The following is a 20,272-nucleotide window of genomic DNA, read 5'->3' as shown; positions in this document are numbered from 1 at the left end:
GTATAGGGTTCCTCAGTTAAATATTACATTGAAGGTAGATTGTGGAGATTTGATCACTACTTCAATTTCAATCATGTCATGCAAACACAAGATGGAGGACTACTGGAACTAACATTCAATTATGTCCTTCAGCCTCCCAGCTGAGGTAACTAACCTCCTTTAGCTTCCACCTCTACTTCCATGAGCCACAGAGATCCTCATTCATCCAGCTACAATCTTCCACAACTCCTCTTGCCACTCCTATTCCTTGCTTTCCCATTCCCTCCCACCATTAATCTTTCTACTTCAGACTTCAGTCCCAACCAAAGCATTCTTGCGGCTTTTGACTATCAGGCCAACCACACTATCATCTTATACTTAGAAACAAATACTGAAGCCGGTATCTCTAGTCCAAAAATCTGGAATGTACTTAGGGCAATAATAGGCAATTCCATTTTATTCTTATGAAACAAGGAAATTAAAAGTGTATACATTTACTGCCTAGAAATTAATTTGCATGATGTTTATTCTGCTCCATGGGGTAAAATGATGAAACAAGATCTCTTTCATCTAATCAATTAGATGCTTGTCATCTAACAACTTTCTCAACCGACTCTGCGCTGATCATCCACTTGAATCTGTAATCTGCTGCCCTATTGATTTGAAATTGTTGGCACCCTGCTGCTACACTCATAAAGATATATTAGAAGATCCCGGCATAGTAACTTTTGATTGTTTTGTACTGTATATCAGGGAAATTGGGCTTTCACTTTCCACACATAATCTCTCATAGCAGTAGGTAGTAGTATTAATTAGAGACGTTAACAGGATTCTTAATTTTCACTTATCTCGGCTTCACGCTGAGTCTGCAGAAGACTCCTCAGGAACTAATCTAAAGCAAGCACAACATATGTACCCTTTCTTACTTAATGCTACTTTGAGGTCCATTTGTGTATGAATAGATGTTACTGCAAGTTACTGGCTGAGAACATTGCAAGGCAATTAATGTTTCATTTTCTGCAACCAGTGAAGTTGTATCATTTTATTTACAAAGGAATGTGGTGCTGGCTTGTAAGGAGTAGCTTGTGAGCTATTAATTCCTTATGGCAGAGAAATTGCCATGTAAATTTGAAGTTGACACCACAAAGATTACAGGGGCCAAGGGTTTCCAATGATTTGTATAGTGCTATTAAAATACAGAAACATAGAAAACCTACAGCACAATACAGGCCCTTCGGCCCACAAAGTTGTGTCGAACATGTCCTTACCTTTGAAATTACAATGTTTACCTATAGCCCTCTATTTTACTAAGCTCCATGTACCAATCTAAAAGCCTCTTAAAAGACCCTATCTTATTCGCCTCCACCACCATTGCTGGCAGCCCATTCTACACACTCACCACTCTCTGAGTAAAAAACTTACCCCTGATATCTCCTCTGTACCTACTGCCCAGCACCTTAAACCTGTGTCCTCTTGTGGCAAACATTTCAGCCCTGGGAAAAAACCTCTGACTATCCACACGATCAATGCCTCTCATCATCTTATTCACCTCTATCAGGTTACCTCTCATCCCTCTGACAATTCAAGGAGAAAAGGCCGAGTTCACTCAACCTATTCTCATAAGGTATGCTCCCCAATCCAGGCAACATTGCTGTTAGAAGATGCAGCCAGAATAATCTTTGTAAATATATCAAAAGTTGTAGATAAATTCCTGTATTGGCATTAGTAATAAAGTAATGATTAGTTTTTGACAAGAGCTATAGGGAATATTATTTTTTCCGAACTTTGGGGAAATTTGTATTTATTATTTTAAGTTGTTGAAGTTGATTGTTTTTGCTATTACTCTTTTGTACATCAGATTTCCTTTTTATGCTTTCCTTGCTGTAGAAAAGGCAAAACGTTATAGTAAACAGTCTCAGTCCACAGGTGTGGGTAGCATGAGTGCTGGAGATGAAAGGTCAGAGATGACAGAGCTTAATCCAACCTTCTCCAGCTACAGTGAAAATACCCTGGAATTATCCGAGGAAGGAGGTACATGAGTGGCAATTTCAGTACATACTAACTAACATTGCACACCATTGCATGTAAAACACTGGGATGGATTCTGTTATTAAACATTAGTATACTTCTGGCGTAATTTGCCCAGCGAGAAGATGTCTGGATTGGATTAGGTAGTTCAAATGAAAACTCATTGAAATGTTAATTCTTTTCTTCCTTGCACACATACGGCCAGATCTCTTGAGTATTTCTAACACATGTATTTACTTTGGATTGGAAACTTACTTTGTACTCTTATGATTTTTTCCCCCATTAACTTTAGTGAAAAGTAAACCCAGGGAAATGTACAACAAACAGTTCATCTGACTCTACCACTTGCTTACTGGGCAGGTTTGCTTGAAGTTACACTAAAGTGCTTTTTGATTTCAGTATAAATTAATTTAAAAAAACAGCCAGTTTTTGTTTGATGCACAGTAGTTACATTTTAACTAACATATACTGAAATAAGTAGCAATGTTTTTGGTAGTAATGTCAAAGTTTAGTATTGATTTTGATGTTTGCTTTCTCAAATTACTCATCAAGTATCCCTGTCAATTGGGAACATGTGTGGAATAAGCTTAAGAAAAGCACAGTGTACTCTGTGTAAGAATGGTTCCAGGAATGTGGGCAGAAGTAGGCAATAAATGCTGACCTTACATTACCTCTGGCTATGTGCTTGATGCTGTCATTCTCAACTTACTATTTTTTTTTGGGTTTGTTAGTCTTTCTGCATCAAGACTAGCCCAAATCGCACATTGTAACCAAGGACTAAACAATAAAACAACACCACTTTTTGTACTTCACGAAATACCCACTAATGAATCATAGGTGTTAAATGATTGCGGGCAGAGTAGAAGAGGACTTGAACTCTTCTATGATCAGAAGGCTGATGATTAAATGGTCATTATGAAAGAACCCAATGTAGAAAGATTAGTACTGCTAAATTGGAGACAAGGACAACAATGAAATGCGAATAAAGATGAAAGGAAAATTACTTCCATGTTTGGACAACTTAGTACGTACACTTATAAAAGCTGTGAGAATTCTGAACAGGAAAAAGGAATTGGCACCATCTGGAATGTATTTAAATTGTAGGGATTTTCTCCCCCTCCTTTTACAGTCACGTTTAATTGTCAAAGTAATGTAAATACAATTTACCTCATGGCTAGTCCATGTGTCATTTGTGGCAATTGATAGGACTGTCACTGCTGTGAGTAAGAAAAGTAAGGAATGTTTTTGTTCAGGTGCAAAACCATACATTAGGGATTTATTAACCATATGACTAAGGATGTAAAACTGTGTTTCTGATTTGCTCCATATACTTTAGAACATGATTCTGTCAGCCATTTTAATTCAACAATTGAGTAGTTTCATTTAGATCAATACGTTTTGACAACAGTTGTAAGGGTGCTTAGATGTAGGCAATAATGACAATTCTTAATTACCTTTTGCCCTGTTTTGATTTGTCTGCCCGTTGAAAATTGGATGGGTGGGTTTGAGTGGATAAAGGACACTTTGTTGTTGAGTTACTAATGTCCACTAATACAATTTTTAGCTAGGGCTGTAAATGAGTGTGCAGCATGCCACTTGTTTTCTGCAAGAAGCAATTTGTATATATTTGAACCACAAATTGAATGGCTGATCAGAGATCCTTAGAGGGAAATAATGTAGATTGCAGAGTGAGGAGGAGCTATGGACATTGCCTAGGTCTGCAAAAGAAACTGTTGCTTGATGGTGGCCTGTGTAGTCCCCTCTCCTTAGGATCAGCTCTCTCCATCTTCTAGACATGAATGAAAACCTCTCAATGGGAATCAGCCAGTTTATCATTAACCTGTCCCCTTCTATCTTCTCCAAAACTAGTACTTTACAACTGTGGCATGTTAGTGACATTTAAAGGGGATCTGACTTGAAAACAATTCCATCCCATTAATGGTGTTCAGTGTTATTGGTACGTATTGTTACCATCCTCTTCCCCTCACTGCTCCAAAACTCATGGGTGTTTTGCACAAATATAGAAAATTGCATGATCTGTATTGATCAATGGAATTCATACTGTTATACAACAACAATGAATATAGAATTGAGACGGGTTTTTTATAAACAAATAAAACATTTACTAAACGCTGCTCAATAAAGAAACCAAAAATAAACAAACGACTAACTTAACAGGAAGTTAACAGCTCTACGGCAACTCGAACAGTTCTTAAAGCGATAAATGAAAAAGTCCAAATAATTAACACAGTCAGTAAGGAGAGTCTTTCCTGAAGTAATGAATTCCTTGATGACGTGACGTTACTGCTGATCCCAGCCGAAATATGCCTTGCCCGAAGGATTTACGACGAAGGAAATAAAAACGGCTTAAAGGCACTGACCTTCCCCTTGGTGAATAACCCTGCTTCACTCCTTTCTGCTCTTGTAGCAGGGACTATCTTGGATGCAGGTTACCTTTTCTTTGAACGAAGATTAAATAAGGTCGATTCTGTATTACCGCTGACAACACCAACTTTACTCGATCCTTTGGGTCTCCGTACTTCCAAAAATCTTCGCTCTCCGACTGGACTAGACTGGCAGTATTGTAGCAAAACTGCCGGCAATAACCTTTGAGACTTAAGGCAGAAAGTAAAACTCCACTTTAAAACTGCGTCATGAGATGAATCTGCAGCAGAATGGAGTCACTGATGAATTAAACCATGAACTGACCTACGTCACAGCAAGGCTTTCCCCTTTTATACCTGTTGAAACAGGCCATCACACGATCTCTCATTGGTAGAAAATTATGTCACCCCACCATCACAAGACCATTACATCATGCTCAGCAGAGACTCAATTACATCATGGTCATGTGACAGTCACAAGATACCCACGGGGTATGTAACAGTACCATCTCAGTTGGTACTGAAGTGGGTTATTCTGCATACCTTCATGGTTAGTTGCAACATCTTTAATCATACCTTTCCAAAATGTTAATTGCCAGCTTTTGCCATTTCTCCATAATCTTAAAACACTTATTTCCCAAAAGAATAGGAGTATTGCCTTTAGCTCTAAGCATGATGTAAATGGCTCATCAAATACCTGAAAAGCAGCATGGTTGATTATTCCATTTGAAAAAAGAACTTTGCTGTGTGAAGGAGTTATTAACTGGTGGTCTGTTGGTGAAAGTCATTGCGCAGCCTGGGGAGCACTGATGAGAGAATGACCACTAACAGACAGGAACAGGCATATTGATCGACTGATGCTGGGTTGGAAATGTAGATAGACATCTGGGCCAAGTTTCTGAATACTCTAGGGCCAAGAAGACACCATTGACTGAAATGAACTAACAATAGATCATGATGGCAGCATGAAGCCTGTAGAAGCTGTCTTAGTATGGAAAAGAACTTTTCCTGAGAGGTGACCCCATCCCCTCCCTCCAATCCCCTCTCCCCTATCTCCACTCACCCCTTCCCCCACCCATATTCACTCCACGAATGCACCAGTTGATCACTCTCCACTGCACATTAATGCTCTGCCATGAAGAGAGTGAAGATAACAAAGTTCCTAGGTTTGCACATAACAGATGATCTAGTCTGGACCTTATTAATCAAAAAGCCACAACAGTGTCTACACTTTCTGAGGAGACTTAGGCATACAAGGCTCCCAAACCCCCATTCTAACATCTTTCTACAGGAGCACCATCGAGAGTATCCTGTCTGGCTGCATCATTGTGTGATACAAAAGCTACAAGGTATTGGACAGCAAAACCCTACAGAGGGTAGTAAAAACTGCCAAGAGGGTCACCGGGGTCTCTCTGCCACTGACTTGGAACATTTACCGGGAATGTTGTATACGAAGGATCCAAAACATTGTTGAGGAATCCCTAGTAGCCATCCCTCCATCTCTTTAGAACATTGAACATAGAACAGTACAGCACAGGAGGAGGTCCTTTGGCTCACGATGTTGTGCCAAAACAATTATATTAGTAATCAAAAGGCTAACTAAACTAATATCTGCTGTCTGTACAATGTCCGGGATGCCTAGGGGCGATTTGAGTAGCAGCAGTACTCTCAATGGATATGATTAAATATTCCCGTTTCAGCCTGATGCAACTAAAAAGCACAGCTGCCTCTCAGGTCAGTACAGTCAACAAAGATGTCTTAATGCATTTAAACAAACTATCACTGCTTAAAACTGACGATAACAACACCAACTGAGGTTGCAAGTGCCCATGTAGGATACCTCAGAGGAAGTGCGGGCGCAGAGCAGGGTTACAAGTGTATTTAAGGAAATGGGGTTTTAAAGTCCCTGTACTGACTATCTTGCTGGCAAACATGCAGTCTCTGGTGAATAACATCGATGATCTCAGAGCGAAGGTGCTGAATCAGAGGGACATTAGGACCACATGTGTCCTTTGTTTCATGGAATCCTGGTTAACCCCTTCCATACCGGATGCAGCGACTCAGATCGACGAGTTTACTATACACTGTCATGATAGATCTATAGAGTCTCCCAAAAGCAGAGGTGGAGGAGTATGCCTCATGATCAACTCTTCTTGGTGCACAAATATATCAGTGCTGTCCCAATTCTGCTCACCAAACCTGGAATATCTAGCAGTTAAGTGTCGTCCTTTTTACCTACCAATTTTTACCAATTCTCTGGGGTCATTTTGGTAGCAGGATACATTCCACCTCCAGCCAATGTCAAGCAGGTTTTAGATGATCTGCATCAACTTGCATAAAACAGCCCACCCTAACCCCTTCACCATCGTTTTGGGAGATTTTAACCAGGCTAGTCTGACAAAATCACTAAGCAACTACCATCAACAGATCACTTGCAATACCAAAGGAAACAATTCACTGGACCATTGCTACACCACCATCAACAATGCCTACTGTGCTATTCCACGCCCTCACTTTGGAAAGTCTGATCACCTGGCTGTATTTCTACTCCCTGAGTATAGGCAAAGACTGAAGACTACAGCACCAGGAGTGAGGACCAAGAAGGTATGGACAAGGGAAGCACAGGAGCACCTACAGGACTGCTTTGAATCGGTGGACTGGACTGTATTTAGGGATTCATCTTCAAACCTGGATGAGTATGTTGCAGTTGTTACTGACTTCTTTAAAACCTGTGTGGATGAGTGTGTGCCTACAAAGACTTACTGCACATTCCCAAACCAAAAGCCATGGATGAACCAGGAGGAACATCGTCTGCTGAAGGCTAGATCTGTGGCATTCAAGTCTGGTGACCCAGGCCTGTACCAGAAAACCAGCTAGTTCAAGGGCAAAGAGACAATTTCAAATGAGGTGGGAAGTGACATCGGATGCACAGCAACTCTGGCAGGATTTGCAAGACATTACTTCCTACAAAGCAAAACCCAATAGCATGAATGGCAGAAATGCTTCACTACCAGATGAACTCAACACCTTCTATGCCCACTTTGATAGGGAGAACACAACTACAGCTATGAAGATCCCTGCTGCACCTGATGACCCTGGCAGAAGGTCCCGATGGAGTACCTGGTAAGGCTCTTAAAACCTGTGCCGACCAACTAGCAGGAGTATTCAAGGACATTTTCAACTTCACTGCTATGAGTAGAAGTTCCCACTTGCTTCAAAAAGGCAACAGTTATACCAGTGCCTAAGAAGAATAGTGTGAGCTGCCTTAATGATTATCGCCCAGTAGCAGTCACATTGACAGTGATGAAATGCTTTGAGAGGTTGGTCATGACTAGACTGAACTCTTGCCTCAGCAAGGACCTGGACCCATTGCAACCTGCCTATCACCACAATAGGTCAATGGCAGATGCAATCTCAATGGCTCTCCACCTGTACAACACAAATACCTGTGTCAGGATGCTGTTCATCGACTATAGCTCAACATTTAATACCATCATTCCCACAATCCTGATTGAGAAGTTACAGAATCTGGGCCTCTGTATCTCCCTCTGCAGTTGGATCCTCGATTTCCTAATAGGAAGACCACAATCTGCGGATTGTTGATAACATATCCTCCTTGCTGACGATCAACATTGGTGCACCTCTGGGGTGTGTGCTTAACCCATTGCTCTACTCTCTGTATACACATGACTGTGTGGCTAGACATAGCTCAAATACCATCTATAAATTTGCTGACGATACAATCATTGTTGGTAGAATCTCAGATAGTGACAAGAGGGCGTACAGGAGTGAGATATGCCAACTAGTGGAATGTTGCCACAGCAACAACCTGGCACTCAACTTTAGTAAGACGGAAGAGTTGACTGTGGACTTCCGGAAGGGTAAGATGAAGGAACACATACCAATCCTCAAAGAGGGATCAGAAGTGGAGAGAGTGAGCAACTTCAAGTTCCTGGGTGTCAAGATCTCTAAGGATGTAACCTGTCCCAGCCTATCGATGTAGTTATAAAAAAAAAGCAAGACAGCAGCTATACTTCATTAGGAGTTTGAAGAGATTTGGCATGTCAACAAGTACACTCAAAAACTTCTATAGATGTACTGTGGAGAGCATTCTGACAGGCTGCATCACTGTCTGGTATTGGTGGGGGGTGGGGGTGCTAATGCACAGGACTGAAAGAAGCTGCAGAGGGTTGTGAATCTAGTCATCTCCATCTTGAGTACTATCCTACAAAGTACCCAGGACATCTTCAAGCAGCAGTGTCTCAGAAAGGCAGCATCCATTATTAAGGACCCTCAGCACCCAGGGCATGCCCTTTTCTCACTGCTACCATCAGGCAGGAGCCTGAAGACACACACTCAGTGATTCAGGAACAACTTATTCGCCTCTGCCATCCGATTCCTAAATGGACATTGAACCCATGGACACTACCTCACTTTTTTTTAAATAAACAGTATTTCTGTTTTTTTGTATGTTTTTTAAAATCTATTTAATATATGTATATTGGAATTGATTTACTTATTATTTTCATTTTATTTGTTATAACTTTTTTCTCTTCTATATTATGTATTGAATTGGACTACTGCTGCTGCTAAGTTAACAAATTTCACATCACATGCCGGTGATAATAAACCTGATTCTGATTCCATATCCTTCCATTTCCCTCACATTCATGTTCCTATCTAAACATCTCTTAACAGTGTGTTGTCTCTTTACATTTGACCTATGAAGGTGCAACACTTCACATTTGGTCAGATTAAACTCCATCTACTATTTTTCCACCAATATTTGTAACTGTTGTATTCTTTGCCAGTCTTCTATGCTATCCACAACATCACTAATCTTCTTATCATAAGCAAACTTACTAACCCATTCATCTTCATTTTCATCCAGGTCATTTATATACATCCCAAACAGCAGAGATCCCTGTACAGATCTCTGCGGAGCACCACTGATCACAGACCTCCAGCTCAAAGAAGTCCCTTCGACCACTACACTCTGCTTTCTATGGGCGAGCTAGTTCTGAATCAAAGTGGCTAATTCATCATGGATCCTATGCATCTTAATCTTCTAGATGAGCCTGTCATGATAGACCTTGTCAAATGTCTTACTAAAATCTATGTAGGCAACATCCACAGTTCTACCTTCATCAATCACTCTCGTCACTTCTTCAAAAAACTCGATCGCATGCGTAAGGCTTGACTTGCCCTGCAGAAAGTCATGCTGGCTTTCCCTTTGGCCATGGTTTTCCAAATGCTCATAAATCCGTAAGAATTCTGACCTGTCTGTGGTTTCCAGGATTATCCCTGGTTTCCTTCTTGAATAATGGAATAACATCAGCTCATCGCCAGTCCTCCGGGACCTGACCTGTGGCTAGAGAGGATATGAAGATACTGATCAGGTCCCCGGAAACCTCTTCTCTTGCCTCTCTCAATAACCTTTGGTATATCCCTTCAGGCCCAAGGGTCTTATCCACCTTAATGCTCTTTGAGAGACCCAACACTACTTCCTCCATTACCTAGAAATGCACAAACATAACAGTATGCTTGGCATTGATCTCCCGATTTCCCTCATCCTTCATGGTAAATAGTGATGTAAAATACTCATTAATGACATCAACCACATCCTCCGAATTCAAACAAATGTTCCCTCCTTTGTCCTTGAGTGGTCCTACACTCTCCCTAATTATCCTGTTGCTCTTAGCATGTATATAGAACGCCTTCGGATTCTCTTTAATCCTATTTGCCACGGACTTTTCTTGGCCCCTCCTGGCTTTCCTAATTCCCTTATTAAGTTATTTATTGGCTTCTTTATGATCCTCAAGGGCTCTGTTTGACTTCACATTCCCAAGCTTTACCTACTTTTTCTTTTTCTTCTTGACTAAATTTATCACCTTGATATCCGTGATATCTAAGGTTCTCTTACCTTGCCGTCCTTGTCCTTCCTTCTGACTGGAACATACATGTCTTGTACTCTGTGCAGTTGGTCTTTAAACACCACCTGCTTGTCAGGTGTGGACTTGCCCAAAAACAACTATTCCCAGATAACTCTCCTTAATTCCGGCCTAATACTCTCATAATTTGCCCTGCTCCATTTTAATATTTTCCCACAAAGACCATACTTAACCTTATCTGTAGCTATCTCAAAAATTAGAGTTGTGGTCTCTGTTCCCTAATTGTTCACCCACTGAAAGGTTGGTCACCGTGCCAGGCTCGTTAATGAAGAACAGTTCCAATACAGCAACTCCTCCAGTTGGACTGTCTACATATTAATTTAAGAAACTCTCCTGGATGCACCTAACAAATTCTGCCCTACCTAAACCTCTTGCACTCAGAAGGTCTCAGCTTATTTTAGAGAAGTTGAAGTCCTCCATGACAAGAACCCTGTTGTTTTTCTTTACCTTTCCTTTATCTGCCTACATATCTATTTCTCAACATTCATATGGCTGTTGGTGGTGCGGGGGTGGGGGGGGAACTGTAGTAAAGTCCCATCAGAGTGATTACACCCTTCCTAAAAAGACTCAGTGCACAAACCCTCCATTATGTTCCCACTGAATGCAGCTGTGATACTGTCCCTGATTTATAGTGCAATTCCCTCACATTTGTTATATTCCTCTTTATCTTTTCTAAAACATTGAAACCCTAGGACGTTAAACACCCACTCTTGTCCCTCTGTCAACTTAGTCTGTATAATGGCCACAACATCATAGTTCCAAGTATTGATCCATGCTCAAAGTTCATCACTTTTACCCATAATACTCCTATCATTAAAATACACTCACTTCAAGCTATCTATTCCCATCGTATCTATTACATTGCTCCTGCCCGTTTTCACTGGTCCTGACATCTATCTTCCTCAGCTTTCTGATCTGATGCTCTGGTACCAAACCCCTACCGTAGCAGTCTAAGCCCTCATGAGTAGTGAACATCCTAGCCAGGATATTCATTCCACTCCAGTTTAGGTGCAATCCATCTCTCTTGTACAGGTCACTCCTGCCCCAAAAAAGGTTTCAATTATCTAAGAACCTGAAACCCTGCCCCCCTGCCCTTAGCCACTCGTTCATCTATCTGACTTGTATGTGGCACTGAGAGTGATCAAGAGAATACTACCATTGAGGTCCTGCTCTTCAGCCTCTTCTAACTTTCCCTACTCACTGTGCAGGACCTCTTCCCCCTTTCTACCTGTCATTGGTGCTATTGTGTACTACAACCTCTAGCTGCTCATCCTCTCTCTCAATAAAATTCTGCAGCCACTATGAGACACCCTGGACCCTAGCACCTGCGAGCTCACACACACTTGCTTTGACCTACTACCATCAGGAAGGAGGTACAGGAGCATCAGGACTATGACTGCCAAAGTGGGTAACAGCAGCTTCTCCCAGGCTCAGAGACTGATAAATACCCTGTCACAATCGAGGTCTCATAACTAGGACTTGAACTGTTTACTGTTCACTTTTTTACCCATGCTGTGCACTTCACATGCATTTTGAATTATATCAACCTTTTTGTGGTAATGTGTTAGATGTGCTGTGTGTAATACATGTATTGTGAGTGCATCGTGGTCACAAGCGATGTTGGTTCGTTTGGTTGTATTTATGTACAGTCAGATGACAATAAACTTGAACTTGAAGAGGAGTACAACTCATAGGGTAGCTTCTTGAGAAAGTGACCTTATACTAGTTTTGCTCAGGAAGACCTGGAAAGGACTGAATTAGAATAGTCTAGGGAAGTGAATGTGGTGCAGTTTTTAAATGGTGTGCACTAATCCCATTTGCCTGTATTAGTTATGTGCCCTTCTATGCCTTATCTATTTGTACCCCTCTGAATGTCTCTTAAATGTATCCGACTTCACTACCTCCTCTGCCAGTGAGTTCCAGATAGCAATCACTATATTAAAAAAGAAACCTTACCCTCAGACTTCCTTTAGAACTCCTATGTTTCACTTGGAATTGGTGTCACATGTACCAAGGTACAGTGAAAGGCTTCTTCTGCATAATGTTTATACAGATCAATTCATTGCACAGTGAATTGAGGTAGTACAAGGTAAAAGAGTAACAGTATGCAGGTAAAGTCTTAACAGCTACAGAGAAAAGACATTGTGGATAGACAAGATTACAATCAGATAGATTGTGTGGTTAACAATCCATTTTATCATCCTAGGGCACCATTTAAAAGTTTTATGAAAGAAGGACAGAAACTCCTTGAGCCTGGTAGTATGTTCTTTCACACTTTTGAGTCTTCTGCCTGATTGGATTGGGGAGAAGAGAGGATGGCTATGTTTGGTGGGGTCTTTGATTATCTGGCTGCTTTATTGAGGCAGCAAGAAATATGGGCAGAGACCACAGAGAAGCAGCTGGTTTCCTTGCTGTGCTGAGCTGGGTCTACAACTTTCTGGAGTTTCGTGTGGTCATGGCCGTAGACAGAGCAGTTGCCACCAGTGAAGGTAATGACCAATGAAAGCCTCCTTCAATACTCCAATGAATTGTGTTATTAGATTCATGGAACTATAAGCATGGACCCTCCCCCCACCCCCCATGGTCATTTTGCTCATCAGCACTGGTGAATGAAATTGATGTTGAGGATGGTGGATGGAGGACCAATCAACTGGGCTGCTTTGTCTTGAGTGGGATCAAGTTTCTTGCATGTTATCAAAGAAACTGAAAGCTTTCACCTTGGGCCACAGTATTTAGGAAGTTTATTCAGGTAAGCTTTGGTAATGCTTTTGTAAATTGAGGGCAAGTGTTTAGACTCTCTATTTTACTGGGAATGGTCATTGCCTTGCTCTATTGTGGATGAATATTACTTCCTACTTACCACATGCTTGAATATTGTTTAGATCTTTCTGCATGTAAGCATCTGAAAGCTTCTAAGTTATCTAAGTACGTGGACAGATCCATTCTCAATCTTGCAGGCGGTATTTTTGTGGAGCCAGGAACTCATCCCTTTCAACATGGAAATGGTGACCAACTCTGCATCAAGTCTTATTGTCCTGATCACATTGCAGTTTCTGAAGGTGGTGGATGCAGGTTGGGGGGAAACCACCTGCTGTATGAGGGCTGCAGGGCAAACTCTGACATCTCTCATGCTGCTCAGCTGACTACCATCCAAGCTCAATCTTCAGCCATAATAGCTCTTGGTCAGGACTTCAGTGTGGTGTTAAGCAGTCTGTCCTGCAGCATATTCCGAGCCTAACTGTGAATATTATTGGCTCTGTAAAGTACAAATCTGCTGTTTTCTCTCAAGGTGACTAAATTCTTGCTCCTACCACTGCCATGTTAGATGATGGCCCATCAGTCAGTTACCCTTGCTGCCAGGTTTGGTGATAGAACAATGGGAAGCTGACAACCATGTGCAGCCTGAGCTTCTGCTAATATTCACTCTGCATGGCCATCTGAGTCCTTAAGTGCAACAGTGATGGAACTCTGTGACTGACAAAGGAAACTAGCACCAGGATTTTGATCTTAATTGAATGTACTGTATAAAGATGTTTACCACATTGATTGCCTGGCTCTCTGAGTTTGGGCAGTATTGATAAAGAGTTATACAAGATCTATGACATAGAAGACCATTCAGACCATTGTGCTGTTCTTCCATTTAGCATTAGGACCATTGCCCTGCAAGTCATGACTCCAGGTACGTATCAAAGTGCTTTTGAAGTCTTTTCAGAGTTTTTACCTCTCCTGTCTGTTCTGGCTTTTGGTTCCTACACTCCCATCTCTTTCTGGGTGAAAATTAATTTCTCATCTTCTCATCAATCCTTTTGTAATTATTTTATGCTTTTAAACTTACAATCCATAGTGCAGATGAATCCTGTGAATATTACCCCAAGAGCTGACCAACATTTAGTGCAGGACCTTTGGAGTTTACTCAGAACAATTGATTTGAATTTTTACCTGAATACATACAAATGCAAAATTGAGCAATGTTAAAACTTGTGCTGAAATGGTAATACCTTATTTTCAATGTTGACATTGTTTGTATTATTGATTAGCTGCAGTGCTTCCTGGAGCTTACCAGCAGATGCATTCTCCTCATTCTCCTGGATATGGTTATATGCATCAGTCCAATGTATCCTCCGTAAGGCCACAGCATTCTCTTCCTCATCAAATCAGTATGGTAAGTGTCTTCACTAATTAAAAGCTGATCTTTCTTCTACTTTATTTTCACTGCATTGATTATTAACGTTCTACTTAAAATGTTAATCTTTGACTGGCTACTTGGATCCTCTTTACCTTGTTTTCCAACCATGAGTAAACGCCTCCCAACTGTTCTACTAAAAGGTAAAGTGATAGGGCTTTGAGTAGAAATGACCACTCATTGACAAATTAAATCTGAAAAATGAGTAGGTGGAGGAGTATTTAAAAGCTACACATGTATTGAAAGCATAAGCATCGGTAAGCAATTTATTTAAATAAGGTAACACCATTATGCCATACTTTTACCTCACCTCTCACTTTGATTATACCACGTTAAATTTATTATGTGATGTTGAACACCAAAAATAGCATTATTACCAACACAATTCACCATGTATCTATATCAATTAATTTAGTTCTGCATCTCAGCTGAAATTGCATACATGTATAATATTTTTTAAGCGAACCAATTTTGATTAATTTGTTATGATAATATTTTGAATTTATTGTAGAGATTACTGTATCTGAGCTGATTGAAATAAAATTTCATATGATAACATTCATACTTTAATGTGTTAGAAATGCATTTTCTAGAGAGTGTCCAAAAATTCCTAGGTTAATTGAAACCCTCACAGAACCGAGACATATTTTGTTTATATGGGTTGTGCCTTAAATCTCTATTCAGAATATGTTAACACTCTTCTCCATTCATTTACATGGCCACTTTGCTACATAAAATGGCCACCTCAAGTGAGTTTCCTGGATTTATGAAGTAATGTACCAGTAGAGATTCATTTTTAAAAAAGTTATCTGAAGCTATCCATGAAGTTATCTAATATCAGCGTAAGTGCAGCTCTGAACTTATATTGTTATTCCATCAAAAGGATTCTTTAATAATGGTTGGTGTTTGTTCTCTTATCAAATTCATGCTTGCAAGTGCAAGAAAATTAAGCCAAAATGACCCAGGTAATCAGCATAGTATGTAATTTATGTTATAATAGAAATACTATTGTGATTTCAAAGCTGTATCTCATCTCAAGCTTTAGATGTAATCTTTTTGAAGACTAACACTAGGATTGAAAGCATTTTCAAGAATCTTTTATTCCATATTTAAGGTATATTACTCTCATTTATGAAGAATTTTATTTTCATGAAGATTTTTCCCATTTTATGAAGAAAAGTAATCATTTATGTTTTTGAGACACTGCTCTTTGAAGTCAGGTGAATCTAGGCTACTTGTCTCCAGTTCTACCCCATGATATTATTAATGTGGAGTCTCTCAGAATGGCTTCATTAAAACAGTAGGGACACTACTTTAGTGCAGCTTGAGAATTCGTAAGAAGCCGTAGGCTTCAAGAGAGTCAAGTTGCTTACTTGCCTAACAATAAGTCTTCAGGTGCCATGATCCTCAAGCTTGTTCTCAATTTGAGCCACGTGTTTTCAATTGTAAGCCTAACTCATTGATGTGAAGCATGGAGTAAGGCAGCATTTTGCCTGGCCACCAGTACCAGAACAAATCAAACAAAAAAATGATTGGTAGCTATTCAGTTTTAGTGCATAAATTGCTGGAGAATATGGAACAAAAAGCAACCCTTGTTTGCACTTTTAAAGGGAAGTACATATTTTTGGAGCATATTATTTAAAGATTAAGTTACAAAATAAATATACCAAATATTAAAAATATTTACATATTCTAAAATCCATATTTGGGTATCAAAAATATGCTTGGACAGAATTATTGTGGAAGCTAATCCAGAGAAGTGTAAGGAAATATATTAAGGAGGTGCAAGTGAATAAGTTGAGTTAAGGTAAGGGGATATAAAATAATTAGCAAAATATTAGTCATGTGGGGGAGCACAGAGACATTGATGTTTTTTTTCCATCAATAAGGTAGTTAAAATAATTTGGTATGTTTTAACTAAAACATAGGATTTAGGAGCAGTGAGATCAAGCTAGAATTGCACACCACCAAGGCCATAACTTGAGTAATGCAAAAAGTTTTGGTTACCATGTTACAAGAAAGATAATCAGAATCAGATTTATTATCACTGACGTCTATGATGTGATGTGAAATTTGTTGTTTTGTGGCAGCAGTGTAATGCAAAAACATAAAAAGACATTTAAAATATATGAATATTTTAAAAATAAATAGTACAAAAAAAAAGCAAGAATAAAGTAGGTTTCTACCAGAAATCTACTGGTAGACAGAAAGGAGTTGTTTTTGATTCACTGAGTGTGGGTCTTCAGGCTCCAGTACATCCTCCTTGATGGTGGTAGTGAGCAGAGGGTGTGTCCCAGATGGTGAATGCCATTTGTGATGGATGCCACCTTCTTGAGGCATCATCTCTTAAAGATGTCATCCATGGTGGAGAGGAGTCTACCCATAATGGAGCTGGCTGAGTCTTACAACCCTCTGCATCCTCTTGCAGTCCTGTGCAGTAGAACTTCTATGCCTGGCTGTGTGATGGCCCATCAGAATGCTCTCAACTCTATACCTCTCTATATGTAAGAGTCATTGGTGACATATCAAAGAGGAGGTATAATGCTTTTACAGCATATTATCAGGACTGGAAAATTGTGGGAAAGATTGGATAAGTTAGAGTTGTTTTCTTCAGAACAGAGGAGGCTGAGGGGTAACTTAAATGAGGTGTTTAAAATAATGGCGACCTGTATAGAGTTAAAAGGAAGGACCTTCAGGTACAGATTCACAGAAAACAGAAGCGGCCCCTATGGCCCACCAACTCCCCTTTGAATACCAAAACCATATTTTTAGGCTAATTCTACCATAACCCACTTTATTCTCCTGTCATCTCCATCAACTTCCCCCTGCCACAACCCCTCCTAGATTTTTACCAGATACACTAACAACATACCTTTGGGATGTGTGAGGAAACTGGATTAGCTGGAGGAAACCCACATGGCCACAGGGAGCACATGCAATCTCCACACAGACAGCAGTGGAATTCAGGATTTAATCCAGCTTGCTGGGGCTGTTAGGCAGCAGTGGCCACTAGCTGCTATACCATGCAAAACTATTTTCCCTCAAAAGGAAGGTCAAGACCAAGAAACATAGGTTTAAAGTGATTGAAAGTAATAGACAGGTTACAGTAGATGAGGAAAAGATCTTTCATTGAGAGAGAATACCGAACAAATACTTGGGTGTGTAGAGTCATAGACACATAGAAAAGTAGAACACAGAAACAGGGCCTTCAGCCCATCTAAGCCATGCCAAAACCACTTAGACTGCCTGCTCACATTGACCTGCTCCGGGACCATAGCCCTCCATATCCCTACTATCCGCATACCAATTCAAACTTCTCTTAAATGTTGAAATTGAGCCCACTTGTGCTGACAGCTCATTCCAGACTCTCATGACCCTCTGGGTGGAGAAATTTCCCCTCGAGCTCTCCTTAAACTTCTCACCTTTCACCCTTAACCCATGACCTCTGGTTGTAGGTGGCTCTTACCCACCTAACCTCTGGAAAAAGCCTGCATGCATTTACAGTATCTGTACTACTCATAATTTTGTATACCTCTATCAAATCTCTCAGTCTTCTATGTTCTAAAGAATACAAACCTAATCTATTCAATCTTTCCTTATAACTCGGGTCCTTGAGACTCTGCAACATTCTTGTAAATTTTCTCATTGCTCTTCCAGCGTAGTTTACATCTTTCCTGTAGGTAGGTGACCAAAACTGCACACAATAGTCCAATTTAGGCCCCACCAACGTCTTATATGACTTCAACATAACAGCTCATCTCCTGTACTCAGTACTTTGATTTATGAAGGCCAATATGCCAAAAACTTTCTTTACGACCCTATTTACCTGTGATGCCACTTTCAAGAAATTGTGAATGTGTATTCCCAGATCTCTTTGTTCTACCACACTCCTCAGTGCCCTGTCGCTCACTGTGTAAGATCTACCATGGTTGATACTACTGAAATGCAAAATCTTGCACTTGTCTGCATCAACTTCCATCTGCCATTTTTCAGCCCATTTTCCCAGCTGATGCAGATCTCTCTGCAAGACATGATAGCTTTTGTCACTGTCCACTACACCCCTGAATCTTGGTGTCATCTGCAAATTTACTAATCTAGTTAACCACATTATCATCCAGATCATTGATATACATACAGTAGATGTATATCAAAACAACAAAGGACCCAGCACTGATCCCTGCAGCACACCACCATTCAGAGGCCTTCAGTCAGTGGAGCAACCCTCTACTACCATTCTCTCGCTTCTCCCACAAAGCCAATGTCTAATCCAATTTACTATCTCATCCTGAATGCCAAGCGACTGCAATTTCTTCACCAGCCTCCTATGTGGGACCTTGTCAAATGCCGTACTAAAGTCCATGTAGACAGCATTCACTGCCTTGCCTTCATCCACTTTCCTGGTAACTTCCACAAAAAACTCTATAAGCTTGGTTGGATATGACATACCACACACAAAGCCATGCTGACTATTCTTAATCAGTCCATGTCTATCCAAATAATGTATGTCTTACATTACCTTCCAATAGCTTTCTTACAATTGACTTTAGGTTCACTAGTCTATAATTTCCTGGTTTATGTTAGAGCCTTTTCTAAATAGTGTAACATCCTCTAATCCTCTGGTACCTCTGGTAATTTCTGCATTTGCATCCTCTAGGGTCCAAGGGAACACTTTTGTCAGGCCCTGGGGATTTATTCACCCTGATTGGCCTCAAGGTAGCAAACACCTCCTCCTGTGTAATCTGTATAGGGTCCATGAAGTTGATGCTGCTTTGTCTGACTCTGTGTCTGTTTCCTGAGTAAATACAGATGCAAAGAATTAATTTAAGAGCTCTGTCATTTGTTTTTGCTCGACACATGGATTACCATTTTGGGCTTCCAGAGGACTACTTTTGTCCCTTGTAATCCTTTTGCTCTTAACATAACTGCAGAGTTAGGGACTTAATGTGGGATAGTGAGATTAGGTTAGATAGCTCATTTACAACTGACCCAGTTACCATGGGCTCAGAGGCCTTGTACAATGCCACAAATTTTCTATGATGTTGTGATAAGTATTTGCTGACCTTGGTTTATTCAATAATAAACCTTCAGTTTATTCAATAAAATTTACAAATATAATGAAACTGTTGCTACTTCTGTATGTGGCAATGCCGCTTTTAAATCATATTTCATGGGAATTTACTAAGTAACCAGTTTACTTTCCTACATTTGAGGAAGTGACTGGCTTTATGCTGTTCTCTATGTAGATACATAGATTTTTTAATGTCATGTATTTACCTTTAGAAGTCAGTCACTATTAGCCAAGTGAGTGTTTGGATTCTTTTCAGCAGTTTTGATAGCTTTTATAAAATCTTTTGAATGACAAGATATGCAGAAATTTCACAATTGTAGGCCTACATTTCCCTATAAAAGGTTTTGCAATTTTAAAAATTATTTTGGATTCTTTGGTACCTAATCTTGTGCAGTTTTGTATAAATCAGGACATTTGCCTCTGAGCTAGAAGGTCAACAGTTCAGACTCGATGCTGGTGACCTAATTTGGGTTGACAATACAGAATGGTACTTCGTTTTGATAGGCATGCTAATACCCTTCAGATGAGATAATAGTCAACAGTTTCCCCTCTCAAGTCGATTAAAAGATTGCACAATGCCACCTAAAGTGAATCAGCAGCTTAATTATCACTTGCTGTTTGTTAGCAATTGTCACGTGCAAAAAATGACTGCTGAATTTCGGGAATGCACATCAGAGCC

The 20,272-nt window shown here is 40.1% G+C and overlaps 1 protein-coding gene across 6 annotated transcripts in view; it reads left to right on the top strand.

Moving 5' to 3' along the window:
• The window catches only part of nebl (nebulette), a 313,389-nt gene that overhangs the window by 284,378 nt on the left and 8,739 nt on the right, over window positions 1-20,272 (top strand). For 4 of the 6 annotated variants that reach the window (XM_073054631.1, XM_073054629.1, XM_073054628.1 and 1 more), the window contains 2 exons: window positions 1,867-2,010; window positions 14,380-14,504. In XM_073054631.1, the coding sequence (XP_072910732.1) occupies window positions 1,867-2,010; window positions 14,380-14,504 (269 nt within the window). The remainder of the gene's footprint in view (window positions 1-1,866; window positions 2,011-14,379; window positions 14,505-20,272) is intronic. The other 2 variants (XM_073054632.1, XM_073054630.1) reach the window with 1 other exon arrangement.

This window comes from Hemitrygon akajei, chromosome 8 (assembly GCF_048418815.1).
Source record: "Hemitrygon akajei chromosome 8, sHemAka1.3, whole genome shotgun sequence".
NCBI lineage: Eukaryota > Metazoa > Chordata > Chondrichthyes > Myliobatiformes > Dasyatidae > Hemitrygon > Hemitrygon akajei.
This window is presented reverse-complemented; position numbering and strand designations above follow the sequence as displayed.